The 18,221-nt window shown below is 41.3% G+C and overlaps 1 protein-coding gene and 1 non-coding gene across 6 annotated transcripts in view; one reads left to right on the top strand and one right to left on the bottom strand.

Moving 5' to 3' along the window:
- The window catches only part of FRMD4B (FERM domain containing 4B), a 360,069-nt gene that overhangs the window by 280,948 nt on the left and 60,900 nt on the right, over window positions 1-18,221 (top strand). For all 5 annotated transcript variants that reach the window (XM_043443093.1, XM_043443091.1, XM_043443090.1 and 2 more), the window contains 2 exons: window positions 2,489-2,545; window positions 3,358-3,380. In XM_043443093.1, coding sequence (XP_043299028.1) covers window positions 2,489-2,545; window positions 3,358-3,380 — 80 coding nt within the window. The remainder of the gene's footprint in view (window positions 1-2,488; window positions 2,546-3,357; window positions 3,381-18,221) is intronic.
- LOC122425262 lies at window positions 17,257-17,363 on the bottom strand. Its single transcript, XR_006264798.1, has one exon. It is a non-coding gene; the product is annotated as a U6 spliceosomal RNA (small nuclear RNA).

The raw sequence follows: 18,221 nt of genomic DNA, 5'->3' as shown, positions 1-18,221 counted from the left end.
GTCCTGAGTGTTCATTGGAAGGACTGATGTTGAAGCTGAAACTCCAATACTATGGCCACCTGATGCAAAGAAGTGACTCATTGGAAATGACCCTGATGCTGGGAAAGAATGAAGGCAGGAGGAGAAGGGCATGACAGAGGATGAGATGGTCGGATGGCATCACCGACTCAATGGACATGAGTTTGGGTAAACTCCAGGAGTTGGTGATGGACAGGGAGGCCTGGTGTGCTGCAGTCCATGGGGTCAAGAGAATCAGACACAACTGAGCGACTGAACTGAACTGAACTGTGTAGGTGAAAAAACCCACAGGTGAGGTTCGTATTTGCCTCCCTACTCCTCTAGAGCTGTCCCAGCCTGGTACTTTTCATACCTCTGCTCCTCATTTCAGCATTTTTAATGTTTAATGAGTCTTCTAAGTTGGAGAAATATTTGGCAGCCTCCTTTAAAGTATCTGTTTGAGGTCTTTTTATCTGCTGGACTTCCATTTACTAAATTGAAAAGTTGGTGTGTAAAATATTGTTCAAATGACTCATCTAAGGTTCTGATGAAGCAAAGGGGTCACAGGGTGGCAGAGGAGTTGGCAATAATTTTCAATATATTTTATTCATCTTTAGTTGTTTTTTTTTTTTAATATTTGAACTAACACACTTGATCTCCTCTCCAATTTTAAGACAAATTTGACTTAACGGGGTCAGGCCTAATTTCAAACTCAAAGATGTTTTTTAGCACTCCCGCCCCCCCGCCCCACCCCAGCCGCCCCACAAGCTCCCCTCCCTCTGCATGAGTTTCTTTTTCTTTGAAGAGAAGGGATTCAGCCTTTCTAAAATTTAAATCTTGATCAGCACCTTCCTCACCTGTTGGATTAACTGCTTCATCATCTTTCACCAGATTAGAAAACTGCTTGTCTCTTGCCTGAAAGACACAGGGCAATTGATTTCTGCAATCAACCTGGCTTCTTTGATTTTATAATCTGTTTCTAGAGATTATAGGCGAGCTTTGAATTCCAAGGCTCTGGGCCTGTCAGCTTTTGAAGCAAAAAACTTTGAAGCAGATCCTCTGCCTCAGGTTTCAGAGGGAATACTTAGATGCTGGAAAATGAAGTTAATTTGTTTTCATTCTGTAATAGAAGGGAAACACAGATAATTATCACTGCTGACATTGTAACATCCCCAATTTGGGGGTTGTATATTTTATTTTATGACTTCTAAAAGAATTATTGTTACTAGTTTTTGTTTTGGGTTTTTTTTTTATTGTTGTTTTTTTGAGAAGCCCAGTCAAATCATTTGGAAACTTGAGAGAAAAGCATAGACCTTCCAGAAATTCTCACTGAGCTAACTGCTCCTATAAACCTACCTAGTGTGCGTTTACCTTAAAACTACTAAATTACTTACCACTGACACACTTGGTGTAATTACAAAACCAGATTCAACAGGTAGAAAGGAGAGAGAAAAAGTGCAGGGCAATTTGCAGACCTGTGTTCTTAAACACTATGCATTCTGAGTGCTAATTATACAGGATTTACACCAGGAGAGGGTTATATGGAATTGTTTTAGCATGTGGTAATGCTTATAAGCTAGCATCTTACCAAAAAAAAAAAAAAGTTTTTAAAATAATGACTGTAGTCTAATACTAAGTGTTGAATTTATCATACAATGCAATAATGATATTTAAATATGTCATCACATTTAACAAAATAAACGAAGGTATGTGTGAGTAGTATTGATAGAGGCACTCCCCCACACACAGACACCCACACTTGTGTATCCCTTCCTGAGTAAGTATTCCTGTTAATTACAGCCTCAAACTCCTATTCTTCTTTGGGATCTTAAAAAATAAAATACTGGAAAAAGGATAAATTAGGATTCATCAGACTTCAGTATAAAGCAACAGAATATTAGTCTTTTAAGCATTTGCTGTAGCTGATTCTTAAGGCTTTACATCTTCTCTATAAAACTGTAAATATTAATTCAATAGTCTCATTGACACAGAAGTGGAACTTAAATTTTTTGTAATATTTGCATTGTGTGTGTACCAAAATCATTGCTATGATGCAGGAAAACACTGAACAAAGTAAGAAAATCGGAGCGTAAAAATGAACTTAGATAAAAGTTGTTCATTCATTTAGAGTCTGTCTGAATTTTCAGTCATGTGTGTTCCTTCCAGAATACTGCTCTCAAAATACAATTTCCCACAGCTAATTAAAGCGCGCACTCTCTCTCTCTTAGACACACACACACACACACACACACGCACACACGCACTCTCTCTCTCTTAGACACACACACACACACACACACACACACACTGGCTTCCCCTTAACCCTGGATGCATCTCTCCACGCCCCCCTCCCTTTCCTCTGGAATGGTATGATCTGCATTTTGATCGTAAACTGGAGGTGCCAAGCTGTGACAGCTTCCCGAACTCCACAGCCATTTGCTACGACCTAGGGCAGCCTGTGTTCAGTGATGCTTTCCTTTTCCACCGACAGGGGCAAATCGAAGTAGACAGCGAAACTATCTTCAGGTTAGCGGCACTCATTTTACAGGTAAGAACTGACAAACCGCTTTTTACCCGCTCGTTTTTGTTCATTGGGTTTTGTGAACTGCCTGAAATTCTGAAACTTTTGCATAGGCCAGTAGCTAATGTTCTAAAGTCGCCTGGTTGTTTACCAGAATAAAATGTGAGCCACCGTTTTCTGTCTTAGTGTGGTTTGCATGATGAGGGAGAATGTGGCATTGTGTGTCTCAGAAGAAAATGAAATTTAGACTTCACTGAGGAAGGAGCGTTAAGACCATATTCCCCCATATTCCCGGCAAAGAGCTCTGGGTGACTTGCATTTGGGAGGCGGCAGTTGTCACAACAGCTGTAATTTGTATTTAAATTTAGTAACTTTTGTATACTTTTTCTTGAGGTTGAGTTAAAGAGCCCTTTAATTCTTAAAAGCATGCATAGTAGAAAAACAGTGGGTTCTGTGCTGGTTTAAAAAAAGAAAGTAAATGGCATGTGTCGGTTTATCTGTGTAATGATTTAAAAAGTCTGCATCCAGACTAAAAAGTGTGCTGCTCTGGTAGACAAGCATTTATCACGTGATCTTTGAAACTTAAAAGGAGAAATAATTATCTATGCATTTTCAGATAGATTTGTCTTGTCTGTTAAAAACAGGAAAAATTAATGAGTAATAGCAATGTCTTAAATGCCACATTTTCTCCAGTGTGGTAAATAGGGAAAATGTTCCTTGTGAAAAAAAAATTCGAAACAAAACTCAGGCATTTTAAGAGTGGAGAATGATCAAAAGTAAAAATTCTTTTAGCTTGATTAACATCAGTACAAACTGATCATCTATCTTTTTTTTTTTAGGAAGCCAAAGGGGATTACACCAGGTATGGTTCCTTTTCTGATATAACTATGCAAAATAACTCACTGAATCTTTTAATGCTATTTTAAATAACAATGGATGCAAAATCAAAAGAAAGTAGATCCCTAGGCGTGAGACGGAGGTCTCTTTCCTCTTCAAATAGAAACCTATTCTTTTTGTGAATGAATCCAGGCAATGAAGCTTTCCAAGCCGGAGTGACAGAACTTGTTCTCAGAAATGCTCCAGAGTTCTATTTTCTGTCATCTGTTAGCAAATGAAAAAATCTATAAAAAGCTTGGGTAACCCGTGCTGATTTTTTAAACTTATACTAATCTTGTGTTTGAAGAGATATACTATAAGCACAAAAAGATTAAATCCATCAGCTGCTTAGTTAAGGGATTAATAGGGGCTTTCTTTTTGCAGCTGCCCTGAAGGGGCCTCACCCTTCATACACTTGACCTAACAGTTGTATTGTTGCCACTGAGACACTTACTGGTCCTAACTGCCTAACTGGCCAAATCATCAGAGAGTGTTTATATTTGAATTCACCCTCCTCTATCCATTCCATTCTGTTCTTTTCATGCAATAGTTGCCGTTGGAGTAGTAGAAAGGGTTAAAGGTGGAGGCCAGACCTCCAATTTGAAACAGCTCACAGGCTGACAACCGGCTGAAAGTCTCGCCTCTACTGTGTTAATGTTCTACTCCGGGTAAACTTTACCAGTAGATTATTTACAGATCAACTAGTATTCATTCCCTGCCAAGTCTTTGACTAGTGTGCTCCTTAACAGACTGATAACCAGATCGTGCCTTCCAGGCTTGAAAACTTGCAGTCACAGAGTCATGCTTCACTTCAGAAACTCGGCGCACTTTCCACATCTGCCCATTTAATTTGGTAGAATGACTGAGACGTCCACTTAAGATGCCACGGTCCACTCACCGCACTCTCCTTTTAGTCTGTTTTGTGATTTTTTAAAAAAAATTAGATTAGTAAATAAGCTTTGAAGGAATCATAAAAATTACTGAAAGTGCAAGTCACTCAGTCGTGGTCCGACCCTGTATAGTCCGTGGAGTTCTCCAGGCCAGAATACTGAGTGGGTAGCCTTTCCCTTCTCCAGGGGATCTTCCCAACCCAGGGATTGAACCGAGTTCTCCTGCAACACAAGTGAATTCTTTACCGGCTGAGCCACAAGGGAAGGCTAAGAATACTGAAGTGGGTAGCCTTTTCCTTCTCCAGTAAATCTTCCCTGATAGCTTCCTTGATAATTTTTTTTAATTAAAAGAAAATGTCAAGGCATAAAAAGAAGATAAATTAGTCTCTAGGTCGTTAACATCAAGAGCGGCTGTGTTCTCCACTCTTGTCTTCCCTGGAGGAGCCATATTTCCTAGGAAGATCAGATATGCAAGGAATTCCTCGTAGGGGCTGAGTCTGAAGTTGATTTATAAATGAGGGCTTTCAGGGCCCACAGCTCAGACTCCACTGTCTGTGGACTGCTAACCCTTCCTCCCCCACTTTCTCCCGGTCAAGCATGTGATGGACACCCTCTGAGCCTCATTTCCCCATCAAGATAATGGCACCTCTTTCTCAGGTCTGTTGTGAGATTAACTGTATGGAAACATTGCCCAGGGCGGTCGGTATCTGGCATGCAGCAAACTCTCTATACACTTTGGCTGTTATTATTAACCATTAAAGTATCATTATTTCCCTCTTCATTATCATCATCCTGTCCCATCTCTTGGCAACCTCTGAAGAGGCTTTTGGGACCTACATGGGTGTGAAACAGCTGTAATCACATGACCGGGGAAAGAACGAAAGAGAAAAAAGGTTCATTCCACAAACCTCCTTTAGGGAAAATGGCTTGCCTGAGGCAGAAGAAGTCTTAAAAAGAACATTACTTGGGTAACCCAGACCTTTTAGCCCTAAGATGTCAAGTTTGGAGAGTTAGTCTGGCCAAACCCAAGTCAATCATTTTCCTTAATTTCAGTGTGTTCCTGGTGCTTTCCTGACTGATTACTAAAGAAATGGTGGACAGTGTTTTGAAATTGTCCAAACCATGCTGAGTAGGAGAAGGAGCTTGGGACTGGGAATCATGAAACCAGCACCATGAAACTGAAATGAGCCCTCTGCTCATTCTCAGCCTCAATTTCCTCATCTGTAAATTGGGAGTAATGAAAATGGGACTTGGCCGGGTAGTTTTGGCACTATGAATGGGTTCAAGGACTTTGTAGATTATAATTTGTTGTACGAGCATTAGTTATTGTTGATGAGATTGAAAGAATAGGAAATATGAGCTTTTGTCATTGGGTATATAAAGAAGCAGAATTTTTGCTCATTGTTACCACTCCTTTCCTATTTGATTTCCTCCTCCCCTGTATATTTTTCCTCCAAAGTTTTGTCATAAAACTAATTTAGGAAAATCAGGCAAAAATAAAAAGTAGCATTTGTGGCAATGTTACATTCTATTTAGAGCGAAGACATTAGAACCAGACAGCCTCACTGAAGTCCCAGATCTGCCCCTTATTACCTGTGCAATCTTGAGCAAATTATTTAAATTTACCAAGCCTCAGTTTCCTCATCTGTAAAATAGGGCTTTTATTAGTATATACCCCATAGAATTGCTATGATGACTGATTGAATTAATATATATAAAGTGCTTAGAATGGTTCCTACAGTCGCCACTTTCACATTCCATCAAATTGATGGACATAATCTACCACTCCCCTGTTATCTTAAATATGAATTGCTTCCCCTTTTTGCTGATATAAATAATACTTTGATGAACATCTTTGTGTGATTGGGATTGGAGTTATCTGTGATTGTTTTTATAAGTGATGTTTCTCTGGTGGGAACAAGCAAAGGGAAATTCCTCAAAGGAGGTGAAGTGCTGAAAGGGAACTTAGGCATGGATACTTCCTTGATTCCATCCAGAGAATCTGTTTTTCTATCCAGAGCTCCCTCAGTGGCAATTCTGAACTCCACATCTCTCTTGGCTTACATGCTATGGCTTTTAGAACTTCACTGAGTTTGCTCACTGAGGTTTAATTATGGATCAGTAAAGATCCTCAGATACTATCCTCGTGTAGTAGAGCCATGTGGCATTTTCAATTAAAACGCTGATTGAACACCTAATTCTTGAGGCTGCTCTGGGCCACCCACTCCTTGTAAATATCTCATTCTTTCTCAAATTTAGCATTTCTAAAGCTGAACCCGCCAGCATCCCAGCCCCCAGACCAGCTCCCCCGCTGCCTCCCCTTGTATAAGCTCCTTTCTCTCTTGAATCGTCTCTCGGGATTTTCCCTTTTCACCTCCCACCTTTCTCCTTCACCTCAGACAGCTCCCTTCTTTCCTTCTCTCTATCAGAACGCCGGCTTTCTCAGCCCTCAGTCTCCTCCAGTCAGCCTGACTGTGAAAGTATGCATGTGTGTGTTGATTGTTTGACTGCTTTCTATAACGGTATTTTAATAGTCCGTGCCTGATTTCATTCAGTTCCTACCACAGTTTTATCATCACCATTTAACAAATTAATGGATGGAAATTTTAGGCCAAACTCACTCACAAAGTCAGTGAGTTCCTGGATCTGTTCTGATTCCATTGTGTACTGCATAATACCCACACATAACCCCCTGTTATCTTCCTAAGACATAAATGTGATCGTTGTTGACTTCCACACATCTCTTATCTCCCATTGCATAGACATCCACCTTCCAAAACCCTAACCTGGCATTCAAGGCCCCATATAATCTGCATTAATACATTTTAACCACCCACGCTCTACCATTCATACTCCTTAATATTTGTTCTTGACTCTCTTCTCTTTTCTTTACATTATCTATACTGTTTTGTCATCATGGCTATGTTCAAATTCTTCTTCCTAGAATGCCTTTTAAAACAAAGATCCTCCTCCTTATTTTGTTTCTGCCCTGTTTCCTTCAAAGTATTTTAAGTTAACACTCTCATAACCAAGTAGAAAACCTTGCTCTCTGGAAAGTTAATTAAAATAGTGGCGTGAGGACTTCCATTTTCTTTAAATAGTTGACAGCCTGAATTTCCAAGTCAGCCCTTAAGCTGCAAAGATAACAAGCTACTTGGGTAACACAACACAGACAAACACAGGATTCCTGAAAGCTGACACGGCGAGGCTTTATCACTGAGCCAGTTGCAAATGACTTTGTAAAAGCAAGGCATTTCTTTTCTTTTCTTTTTTTAAGATCCTGAAAGGTGGAAATTACCAAGAAACTATGTGACTAGGGCACTTTTGCTTATAAGAAAAAGTGACTACAATTTCAGTTCATTGCTGGGTCAGAATGATAGCTATTGTCACCTAGCTTCAAATGGGTAGGAATAATGCACATTTACAGCTGTGCTGCAAATAATAGCAGCTGTTTCCCATGGGAAAGGAACTTCTCTGGATGCTTTGAGAGTAGTTAATGAAGGGAGGGGGGGAAAAGTCAAAGACTTTTAAAGAACTTGTCCTCCTACTTGTTACACCTCTAGAGCACGTAAAGGTCTAAAATATCATTCCATTTCTGGGACCTTTAAAATCAGTGACTGTGTTTTTTAAAAAAAAATAAGCAGCTCTCATGGGCTAGGTGCTATGCTGAGTTTGTCCTTACATCAGTGGGAGGCAGACGTGAAGAGGAGCTTTGGAATTTAATTGCTTGGGTTCAAATCCAGGCCCAGGTACTTGCTGTATTACTGTGGATAGCTAACTTCTCTGGAATCTGGAGCTCAGTTGCTTTGTCTCTGTTGTTTGGCTTTACTATTGCTATTTGTGTTAATCCATTGAACCTTCCCACCAATCGTGTGATGACAGGCACTAGTGGTACCCCCATTTTACAGAGAGGGAAACTGAGCTGTGGAGAGAGTAGGTAGTGGACTGTCTAGGTCACATGGCTTCAAGAGTGGCCCAGTTAGGACTCCGTGCCTGATGCTCTTGACCTTTGTCAGGAGTCTCCTTTTTAGTATTCTAACACAGACTTGTAAGAATCATTACCTTCTGTGCTGACAGAATCAAGAAGGCTGACTTGACAAAAATTTAATGTTTCTGTCTGATTTCACGCCAGAACTTTAATGAATCAGCAAAGAGCTTTTGTGAAAAGCATAGTAAGAAATGACTTTTCTTTCTGTTGGTGTTATGGCTATTTTAAGGTTTGATTTAAACATAGTTCAGCACGTTAATATTTTATTTATTTTTAATGATTGGTAAATACTTCTACGTGTCAGGCTGTTTTACATGTTTTACAAACAGTAACTCATTAATCGTCATCTCCGCTCATGAGGTTGTTGGAATATTATTCCCATGTTACAACTGAGATTAAGAAACTTTGTGTGGGTAACGTTTGTATTACTCATATTATGGTTTAACATTCCCCATGACTTCGCCAGATGTTGAGTTGTTACGTTCAATAAACACACGAGATAACAACAAATAGGGAGCTGCAGACAAATAAGCGTGGGAACTATATCGTTAAAAGCAGAAACCAACAAATACTATAAAGCAATTATGCTTCAATTAAAAATAAATTGAAAAAAAAACAAACTCAACAGAGTTTAAGTTCTTTTTGATCAATTTCAAATCCACTCATGAGCATGGCAGATCTCCCAGAAGAAAACACATAAACAGTATTTCCCGCTTTCTTGTCCCTGATGTTCAAGCCTCTTCCAGACCAGTGTTCTGTGCACTTCAGTTTGTGAAGTGGGGGCTTATTTATTTGGTGCAAGCTCAGTATTAAAATGCTTTTAAAGGATAAGCAGTTCCTTTTCTTTGTACTGCCTGTCAGATTCTTGCGTCTCTCAATTTTAATTCCAATAGCTCTTAGGGTAAACAGTCATCAAATTCTGAACTTGCTTTTTCTGAAGAGCCCTGGATTTGGAAAGAATCCTCCATCCCATACAGTGGGTGCTTTTCACCTGCTCTGCACATAGATTAGGGCTGCCCCCATATTATGCATTGGAACCCTCATTTCACGCAGGATGAACTAACAAGTGACATACCCATGACAATTCAGGTTGACAGGACCAGACCTACAGTCCCCAGGTCTCCCCTGCCATCTCAGAGTACCATTCGGACTCACACTTGTATCAGGAGCCCGCCGCAGATCCTCACTGTCCCTGACGGAAGGCAGTGAGGGCAGCAGGCAGTGGACCCTGTGGTAAGTGGTGTTATCAGTGGAGCGGCCCCAAGTCTAATATTAGTCACTTGAGGAGATAGCTTAAGAGTGAGAAGGCAGGAAATGAGCACTCCATCAGCAGTGACCTTGGAATGCCTGGTCTTTTTCTCATTGCTGGACCCTATTCACCCTTGTATTCAATAGATTAAAAACCAAATACCTACAATGTACAAGGCACTGGACCACTCAGGGCTGTGGTGGAGGCAGACTAAGTTTCCAGTCTTTTACTACTTAGCCAAAGTCATTTTACCTCCTTTATAAGAGACAGTGAAAATTTCCGGGCCCTGGATTCAGACAGGCAGGGGTTAAGTTGAGTGAGACAAGCCTTCCTCATCTACTAGTGATGTGACCTTGAGCCAGTTCAAGCCATTGAGCCTAAGGTCCCTTTTTAAAAATTTATTTATTTTTAACTGAAGGATGATTGTTTTACAATATTGTGTTGGTTTCTGCCATGTGTCAACATGAATCAGCCATAGGTATACACATGTCCCTCCACCCCCGAACCTCCCTCCCACCTCCCACCCCATCCCACCCCTCTAGGTTGTCACAGAGCCCCTGGTTTGAGTTCCCTGAGTCATATAGCAAATTCCAACTGGCTGTCTATTTTATATATGATAGTGTTTCCATGCTACTCTCTCCATTTGTCCCACTCTCTCCTCCCCCTGCCCCCCCACAACCCCTGTATCCACAAGTCTGTTATCTATGTCTGCGTCTCCATCGCTGCCCTGCAAATAAGTTCCTCAGCACCATCTTTCTAGATTCCATATATATGCGTTAAGATACGATATTTGCGTTTTTCTTTTTGACTGACTTTGTATAATAGGTTCTAGGTTCATCTGCCTCCCTAAGGTCCCTTTCCTTTAAGGGATTTGTTGTGAGAATTGAATGAGATCACGCACCTTGGAGGATGCCTAGTACAGAATGAAGACTTAGTATTTGGGACTTTGCTTCCACTAAGTCTTTCGAGTATACTGAGATGCATTGTTGTTGGTTTACCATCTTAACCTTTTTCTTTTTTAAATTTATTTATTTTTGGCTGTGCTGGGTCTTCGTTGTTACGCTAGGGCTTTCTCTAGTTGTGGCAAATGGTGGCTACTCCTTGTTGCAATGCACGGGTTTCTTATTGCAGTGGCTTCTCTTGTTGTGGAGCGCGGACTGTAGCTTGTGGACTTTGGTAGTTGTGTTGCACCGGCTTAGTTGCTCCAAGACATGTGTGATCGTCCCAGGAAAGGGGTCAAGCGTGTGTCCTGTGCATTGGTAGGCACACTGCTCACCACCAGCCTACCAGGGACGTCCCCCATCTGAACCATTTTAAGTTGCTGGACAACCGTCACGACATCCATCTCCAAGATCTTTCATCTTAAAAATGGAAACTCTGTACCCATTAAATAATAACCCTTCTCTTCTTCCCCCCAAGCCTCTAACAGTCACCATTCTACTTTCCATCTCTACAAATTTGCCTATTCTGGATGCCTTATATAAATGAACTCGTACAATATTTGTCTTCCTGTGACTGGTTTCTTTCACTTAGCATAGTGTCCTCATGTTTCATCCATATTGTACCATATGTTAGAATTTCCTATACTTTAGGACTAATATTCCACTGTATGTATTTACCACTTTTGCTTATCCATTCATCTGTGAGTGAATACTTGGGTTACACCACTTTTTAGCTCTTACGAATAATGCTGATATGAACACAAATATCTCTTTGAGTCCTGAATTTCAATTCTTTTGAGGAGATGTGTTTTTAAAGAGATTCCCTGGCTTCCAACACTCCACCATTCATTGGAGTGGGGTTGGGATGAAGGCATTGGAATGTAGGATGGATATCACATCCTTGTTCTAAATCATGAGATCTTATCAAAAGTGACACTTAAGAAGCTCAGTACTTACATTAGAATACTTTTGTAGGTGAATATTTATTGACATGGAAAAAATGATTACAATATAGGAAATAGAAAAAAGCATATATATCATCCTTTTTTATTAAAAAAAATATGTATGCCAATATATTCAAATATATGATACATGTATAAAAACTAGTCTGTAAGTTAAAAACTAGTCTGTAAGCACAGTGCAGTAACCTCTAAATTGTTTTGTTCATACAGCCCCATTCATTTGTATACTTTTAATTATTTATTTCATTATACAGTTATAGACATGAAAGTGAAAATCACTCAGTCGTGTCCAGTTCTTTGCAACCCCATGGATTATATAGTCCATGGAATTCTCCAGGCCAGAATACTAGAGTGGGTAGCCTTTCCCTTCTCCAGGGGATCTTCCTAACCCAGGGATCAAACCCAAGTCTCCCACACTGTGGGCAGATTCTTTACCAGCTGAGCCACCAGAGAAGCCCAAGAATACTGGAGTGGGTGGCTTATCCCTTCTCCAGCGGATCTTCCCAACCCAGGAATCGAACCAGGGTCTCTTGCACTGCAGGCAGATTCTTTACCAGCTGAGCTACTAGGGAAGCCCATAGTTGTAGACATGGAGAACTATATTAACATCATGTATATTGTAAAATACTCACAAAAGAGTCACCATCAAAAGCAGTGACATAGAGTAACATGTTCAAAGGATGCATAAAAAGTATCATTAGAAGTTCTGGTATTTTCTTTCTGCGCACCTACAGACTCCCCACCAAAAAGACTGCTGTAGAGTGGATTCTGAAGTTAGGCAAAACTGAGTTTGGCTCCAGATCCTGCTTCTCACTGGTGAACAATCGTAGCTGTGTTATTGAACATCCCTCCACTGCAGTTTCCCATCTGTAAATAAGAATAATTACAGTTCTTTTTAAAAATTAAAAAAGAAATTAATTGAGGTATGATTGACTTGTAACCATATATTAGTTTCAAGTATATAACATAATGACTCAGTATTTGCATGTATTACAAAATGATCACCACTACAAGTCTAGTTAAAATCCATCACCATACATAGTTACAAAAATTTTTTTCTTGTGATGAGGACATTTAAGATCTACTCTCTTAGCAATTTTCAAATGTGCAAAACAGTATTAGAGTGCATTGCACACTGCCCGGTTTATGGTAGAGGTAAAAAAAAAAATTTAAGCCGATACTGTTGTCATGACGAAGAGTTATCTTGGGATGGGCGGGATAGAAATGTTTGCAATTTGCCTTCTTCACATGTCAGTGTGTTTTCATTTATTGATAATGAATATACAGTGCTTATGTCAGAATTTTTTTAAATGTTAATTTGTCCTGTTGAAAAACTCATAGGTTAGCACAGTGACCTATAGATCTCTGACACTGCAACGTTTTTCAAAGTGAATGTAAGATTCAAGGAACACTACCCACTTGACCTAACGGAAACTTCCCAAACCAAGGCTTAAAGCCCTTCCCTGCCACCCCAGAGCAGCAAGGCAGCAAGCTTGTGATTCCGCCCCCCCCCCCCTGGCACGTCGGGGGCCCTGTCCAAAACCTGCTGCCCGCTGGGGGTCTGTGTGCCTTTGTGAACAGGCTCATTTAGTTCTGGGCACAGGCGCCTGAGGCTGGGCAGGCAGAAAGGAAGCAATTAAGACAGTGGAAACCTACCAGGGAAAAGTGCTGTTGGCAGGGCAGACTTCACCAGGGTGTGACCTGTGCAGCCACACAGGGCCCCCTGCTCAGAGGAGACCCATGCTCAGCTTGACACTCTTCTGTCACCATCTTGAGATTCCTCATGATTTTTTAAACAAAGAAGCTCCACGTTTTAATCTTTCACCGGGTCTTGCAAATTGTGTAGCTTGGTCCTGGTTGTTGAAAACTGTAAGGCCTGGGTATTAGATGGATTATTAAAGAAAGGGTCTTCTTGTAGGTGTCTAAACAGGTACTCCATTGATGAAGGTAGAACCACACAGAACTCTGCAAAAAAGCCCTTTTGCATATATGTCTGGGAACCTCTTAGCCTTTTTCTGATTTCAGTATGTATAATCTCCCAGGTCTGAGGCATAGGGAATAACATAACCTAGACCTCCTAGGGCCATTATGAAAAATCAAGAGAGAAAATGCCTGTGAAAGGGTTAGAACTGTGCCTGGAACCCGTAATTCTTATTTCTGGCCGCAGTGGAATATCATCAGCCCTGGCTCAGACCTTAGGGTTTCACTGGGTTCCCCTCAACTCCTGGCAACCACCATTCCACCCTCTGTCTCTCTGAATTTCTAAAGTGTTTTTATTTTAAATATTTACAGATTTTTGTGTTAACCTCATTCTCAGCCTAAGTCATTTTTTGGATTATATTTCTTCTAAAAGACTTGAAGTTTCAAAGTAGACAGGATCAGAGTTCTTGGCAAGCTGGCTAATGTTTAGAAAAAAAAATCTCTCATCACATTTTCATTATTATAAGAAATTCTTCAGATCTAAAGAAAAAAAAGTATTTTGACAGTTGATCCCTATCACACATTCAGATGGACAGAGTAATTTGTCCTTGGTTACAAGTTAGACTACAGACAAGAGTTTAACAAAGGAATTCTAGATGAGAGGACACTGTATTTCCTAAACACAAGCTGGTTTCTTGTCTCCGGTAGAATGCAGAGATAAGGAGGGTCTGACACAAATTCCATGGATTGGTCATGATGTTGGAGGAGCAAGTTTTAAGGCTGTACTTCCACCAGTTACCGTGGGTTCTGTTGAATCAATCCTAAAGCCACTTTCAACTTAGGGACTTGCCAAGCTGCTTCCAAAGTTCTTTTCCCATGTGGTTTATTACCAAGTGTTAGGATTGCCAGACTGAGCACATAAAATAAATAAGGGATAACTTTTTTAGTGTGTGTTCTAAATGTTTAATCTGGCAGCTCTAACCTAGATCACCCACTGGGGATTCTTTTCAGTGGTAAGAAGCCACCCCTAGCCTGTTCTGAGGATGCTAGAAGTAAAGTGTTTGGTATAATTGTTGGTTTCCTGTGCTGTGATCAGAAAGGAAAGAATACATTTAATAAACATAGGCAGGTGCCTTCACAGCAACATAGCTTCATAGCATCTTCCAAGAATCCCAGAAAACCCATCAGTATCCCTGTCTTTATAATGAGGAAACCGAGGCTTACATAGGTTAGTTTAACTAAGTCCCATAAACATGGAGACCTGGAACTGAATCCAGTTCTAGGTCCTGACCTTGTTACTGCACATCACAGGGGTAGGGCCAGCCAGTGAGCATGTCTGTTGATATGTTTCTAAGTATGTAGTGGCTTTACAGTAGCCTGTGTCCCAACCCTCGCTTCCCTTGTACCAGCTCTGGTGGGACAGCCGGCAGCTGGGTGACCTCTCTAAGCCTCAGTTTCCTTATCTGTAAGTTAGAAACAGCTCCTACACCTCAGTTTGGTATAAGGATTGAATGACATCCTTTTTTTTTCTCTTTCTCTTTTTGTAAAAGTAAAATGCTGAGCGCTTGTCTGTCACATAGCACATTCCCTGTCTCTTTTAGAGCCACAGGAGTTTCTAATTTATAGTCTTGTGAAGGAGCAGAGAGGTCCAAGGCAGCTAGAAACCAATGTATGTTCACACCGGAACCCTCAAGAAGGAGCTTCATCTGATTAAGAGGAAGTGGGGTGTCCCTCCTTCTCCCAGAATGGATGGGGGGCATCCCTAGCTTTTATAATCCTTTCAGTTCTCACTTTCCACTCCAAAAAGGCGACTGCCTGATTTGGCTTGAGGTGTGATCAAGACCTGATTAAATGGGGTGGGGAGGAAATCCCCAGAATGGAAAGACCCTCTGACTTGGGAGGGGAGGGAAGAAGTCTGGTCCAGCCCGCCTGGCTTTTCCGACCCCTCCCCCTCCTCTCTCCACCCAGCTTCCCAGTTCCCTCCTCTCCTTCCTTCCTCCTTCCCTGCTGCCGCTCCGCTTAAACCTGGAGTCCTGGGAACTAGCCAGCCAGCCTCTGGTCCTCTCGATCTAGCGCCACCTCAGCGAAAGGCCCCTGGTAAGTCTTTAAGGTCGCTGGGCCCTGTTTCCCGCATCTACCAACTCAGGGTCGGACCAGACTAACTCAGGTCTCTTAACCAGCTGGCAGGGTTTGGTCTGAAGGGGTGGAAAGTGAGGCAGGCACTTTATTTTAGCTATTATGAAACCGTCTCAGTCTCTGAGCAGTTTTATTAAAAACAGTTTGCAATTATCAGTGGTGGCATTAGAATCGGGTGGATCCGAGCCCTAGGTTTTTGCCTTGGCATATGATTGACTATGAATGAGATTGAACGCTTGTTTCCCTCTTTCTCCAGCTGCTCCCAAGCCCTCTATCCTGTAACAGAGCTCGTCAAGGGTTGAGATTTTACTATGAACTTTTTAGCTAGGATTGCAAATGGGGCATCAGGGACTTCCCTAGCAGTCCAGCGATTGAGATTACATGAGTCCACTGCAGAGGGTGCAGGTTTGATTCCTGATCAGGGAGCTAAGATCTCACATGCTGGGCAGCACAGTTGGGGAAAAAAACGTGTCAAACTCAGTGAAGTTGGAAAAATAAAAATCGGGCATTAGGAACACCTTGTGTGGTTTAAGGAACCTTTGTTGGATGTTGGGCTTCTCAGGTGGGCTTGCGTGCCCTGTTTTAAAATTCTGCTAAAAATGACTGGAGTCATTTTGTAGCTCTTAAAAAGTTGGTTTTTTTTTTAAAACTAAGTTTGGTATCTTTGCTATTGGAGGACAGCTACAGACAGTAGTTGGTTTGGTTTAAGAAACACTGAGTGATAACACTGGTCAGTCTGGTTACCTGTAATCTGTTCTTTGTGGTTTAATCCAGTTTTTTACTAAACCAGATTATGTTGTTCAGTCATCAAGTCTTGTCCACTCTTTGCAATCCATGGGCTGAAGCACACCAGGCCTCCCTGTCCCTCGCCATCTAAAATCAGATTATCTAGTTTTAAAAAAGCAACCTTTCTTCACCCCAGAAACTAAGTTTAGTAGAATCAATGAGTGGCCACCATAATTACAAATTCCAAAACCTCAAGTTAAGCTGGCAAAAGCCTTCTCTTTTCTCCTTTCCTCTCCTTCCTTGTTTTCTGTCCCTTCAGTTTGAAACTAGAGAAGTTAGGCAGAGTTGTCCAGGTGTAGGCTTGGAGTCATATCTGCTACTTTCTTGCTGAGTTTAAATGAAATCTCTTTTAAATGTCAGTTTTCACATCTTATGTAACAGGGATGGTGATAATAGCAGAACCTGTAGAGAGGTTTTAGCCCAGTCTCTGAAGCCTAATAATGTTCAGTGGGTGTGAGCATTTCTTTTTAGGGATTGAATGGAGGTACCTACTCTGTCTGTATAACTACTGGGTCAGCCTTGGAAGGGGCTTCCCAGCTGGCTCAGTGATAAAGAATCCGCCTGGCAATGCAGGAGATGCAGGCTCCATCCCTGGGTTGGGAAGATCCCCTGGAAGAGGAAATGACAACCCACTCCAGTATTCTTGCCTGGAAAATCCCATGGACAGAGGATCCTGGTGGGCTATAGTCCATGGGGTCTCAGAGAGTCGGACATGCCTGAGTAGCTAAACGAGGGCCTCAGAAGGGTCTCCTGAAACTAGCCTACTGGGCTTCCTCAGCCTCTTTGACCTTCTTTCCTGTTTTAAATTGTAGATTGTTATCTCTTTCTTGAAAACCTCCCTGTGTTCATATTATGTGTTCATTCTGTTACTCTGTTCCTGTGGTTCTCAAGTCATTTATTAAAGGGATTGCTGGGTCCCATTTCAGCCCTTCTGGTTCTGTAGTCTGGAGTGGGGCCCCAGAATTTGCCTTTCTTTTTTTTTTTTTTTTTTTAAATATGGAACGCTTCACGAATTTGCGTGTCATCCTTGCGCAGGGGCCATGCTAATCTTCTCTGTATCGTTCCAATTTTAGTATATGTGCTGCCGAAGCGAGCACAGAATTTGCCTTTCTAACACATCCTCAGATACTGCTGATGCTGCTGGCCAGGGGCTTGTAAGAACTACTGTGTTTTCTCATGCTTGACAACCTTTAATATCCCTTTACCTGGGAATTAGTGGAGAGAAATGTACTGTTAGAATTCCCTGGTTCTATAGTCAAGAAGGTAATGAACTGGATTCATCATTGATGGCCAAGTTCCCAGATAACTGAAAGAAACATGATTTTTTTTTTTTTTCTTTTAATTAAAAAAGGGTGATGTGAAGGCTATCTGGCCAGTGAAAAAATGCTCTAAGTAAACTGATACTATATCTTAAACTGCTAACCACCAAAGTGTTGACCAACACTGATATCACAGTTGAGGAAATTAGTGCTTATGTTCTGTATCCAAGATCCTTCTAATAATACCGTGGTTAAGCAAGCTGTCAGGGCTTCCCAGGTGGCCCTAGAGGTAAAGAATCTGCATGCCAATGCAGTAGATGCAGGTTCGATCCCTGGGTCTGGAATATCCCCTGGAAGAGGAAATAACACCACTCCAATATTCTTGCCTGGAAAATTTCATGGACAGAGGAGCCTGGTGGGCTACAGTCCATGAATCACAAAGAGTCTGACATGACTGAGCAGACATACACACATCCTAAAAGACCAGATCCACCTGGAATGCTTTAGTAGTTGTGTTGACACCTGTTACACCTTTTAACAAACATTAAATACACTTTTTCTGGCTGTTGTAATCATTGCCATGGCCCATTCCTTCAGTTTGGTGCAAAACTTTGACAGCCACGTCAGCTCTCCAACAAGCACAGATAAGGAAGTGGCTTATCACCAACCTCTGTGCAGGCAATTCCAGAAGACTGG

The sequence above is a fragment of the Cervus canadensis genome, chromosome 22 (assembly GCF_019320065.1).
Source record: "Cervus canadensis isolate Bull #8, Minnesota chromosome 22, ASM1932006v1, whole genome shotgun sequence".
NCBI lineage: Eukaryota > Metazoa > Chordata > Mammalia > Artiodactyla > Cervidae > Cervus > Cervus canadensis.
The sequence above is the reverse complement of the archived record's forward strand: the minus strand, read 5'-3'. Positions and strand labels throughout refer to the sequence as shown.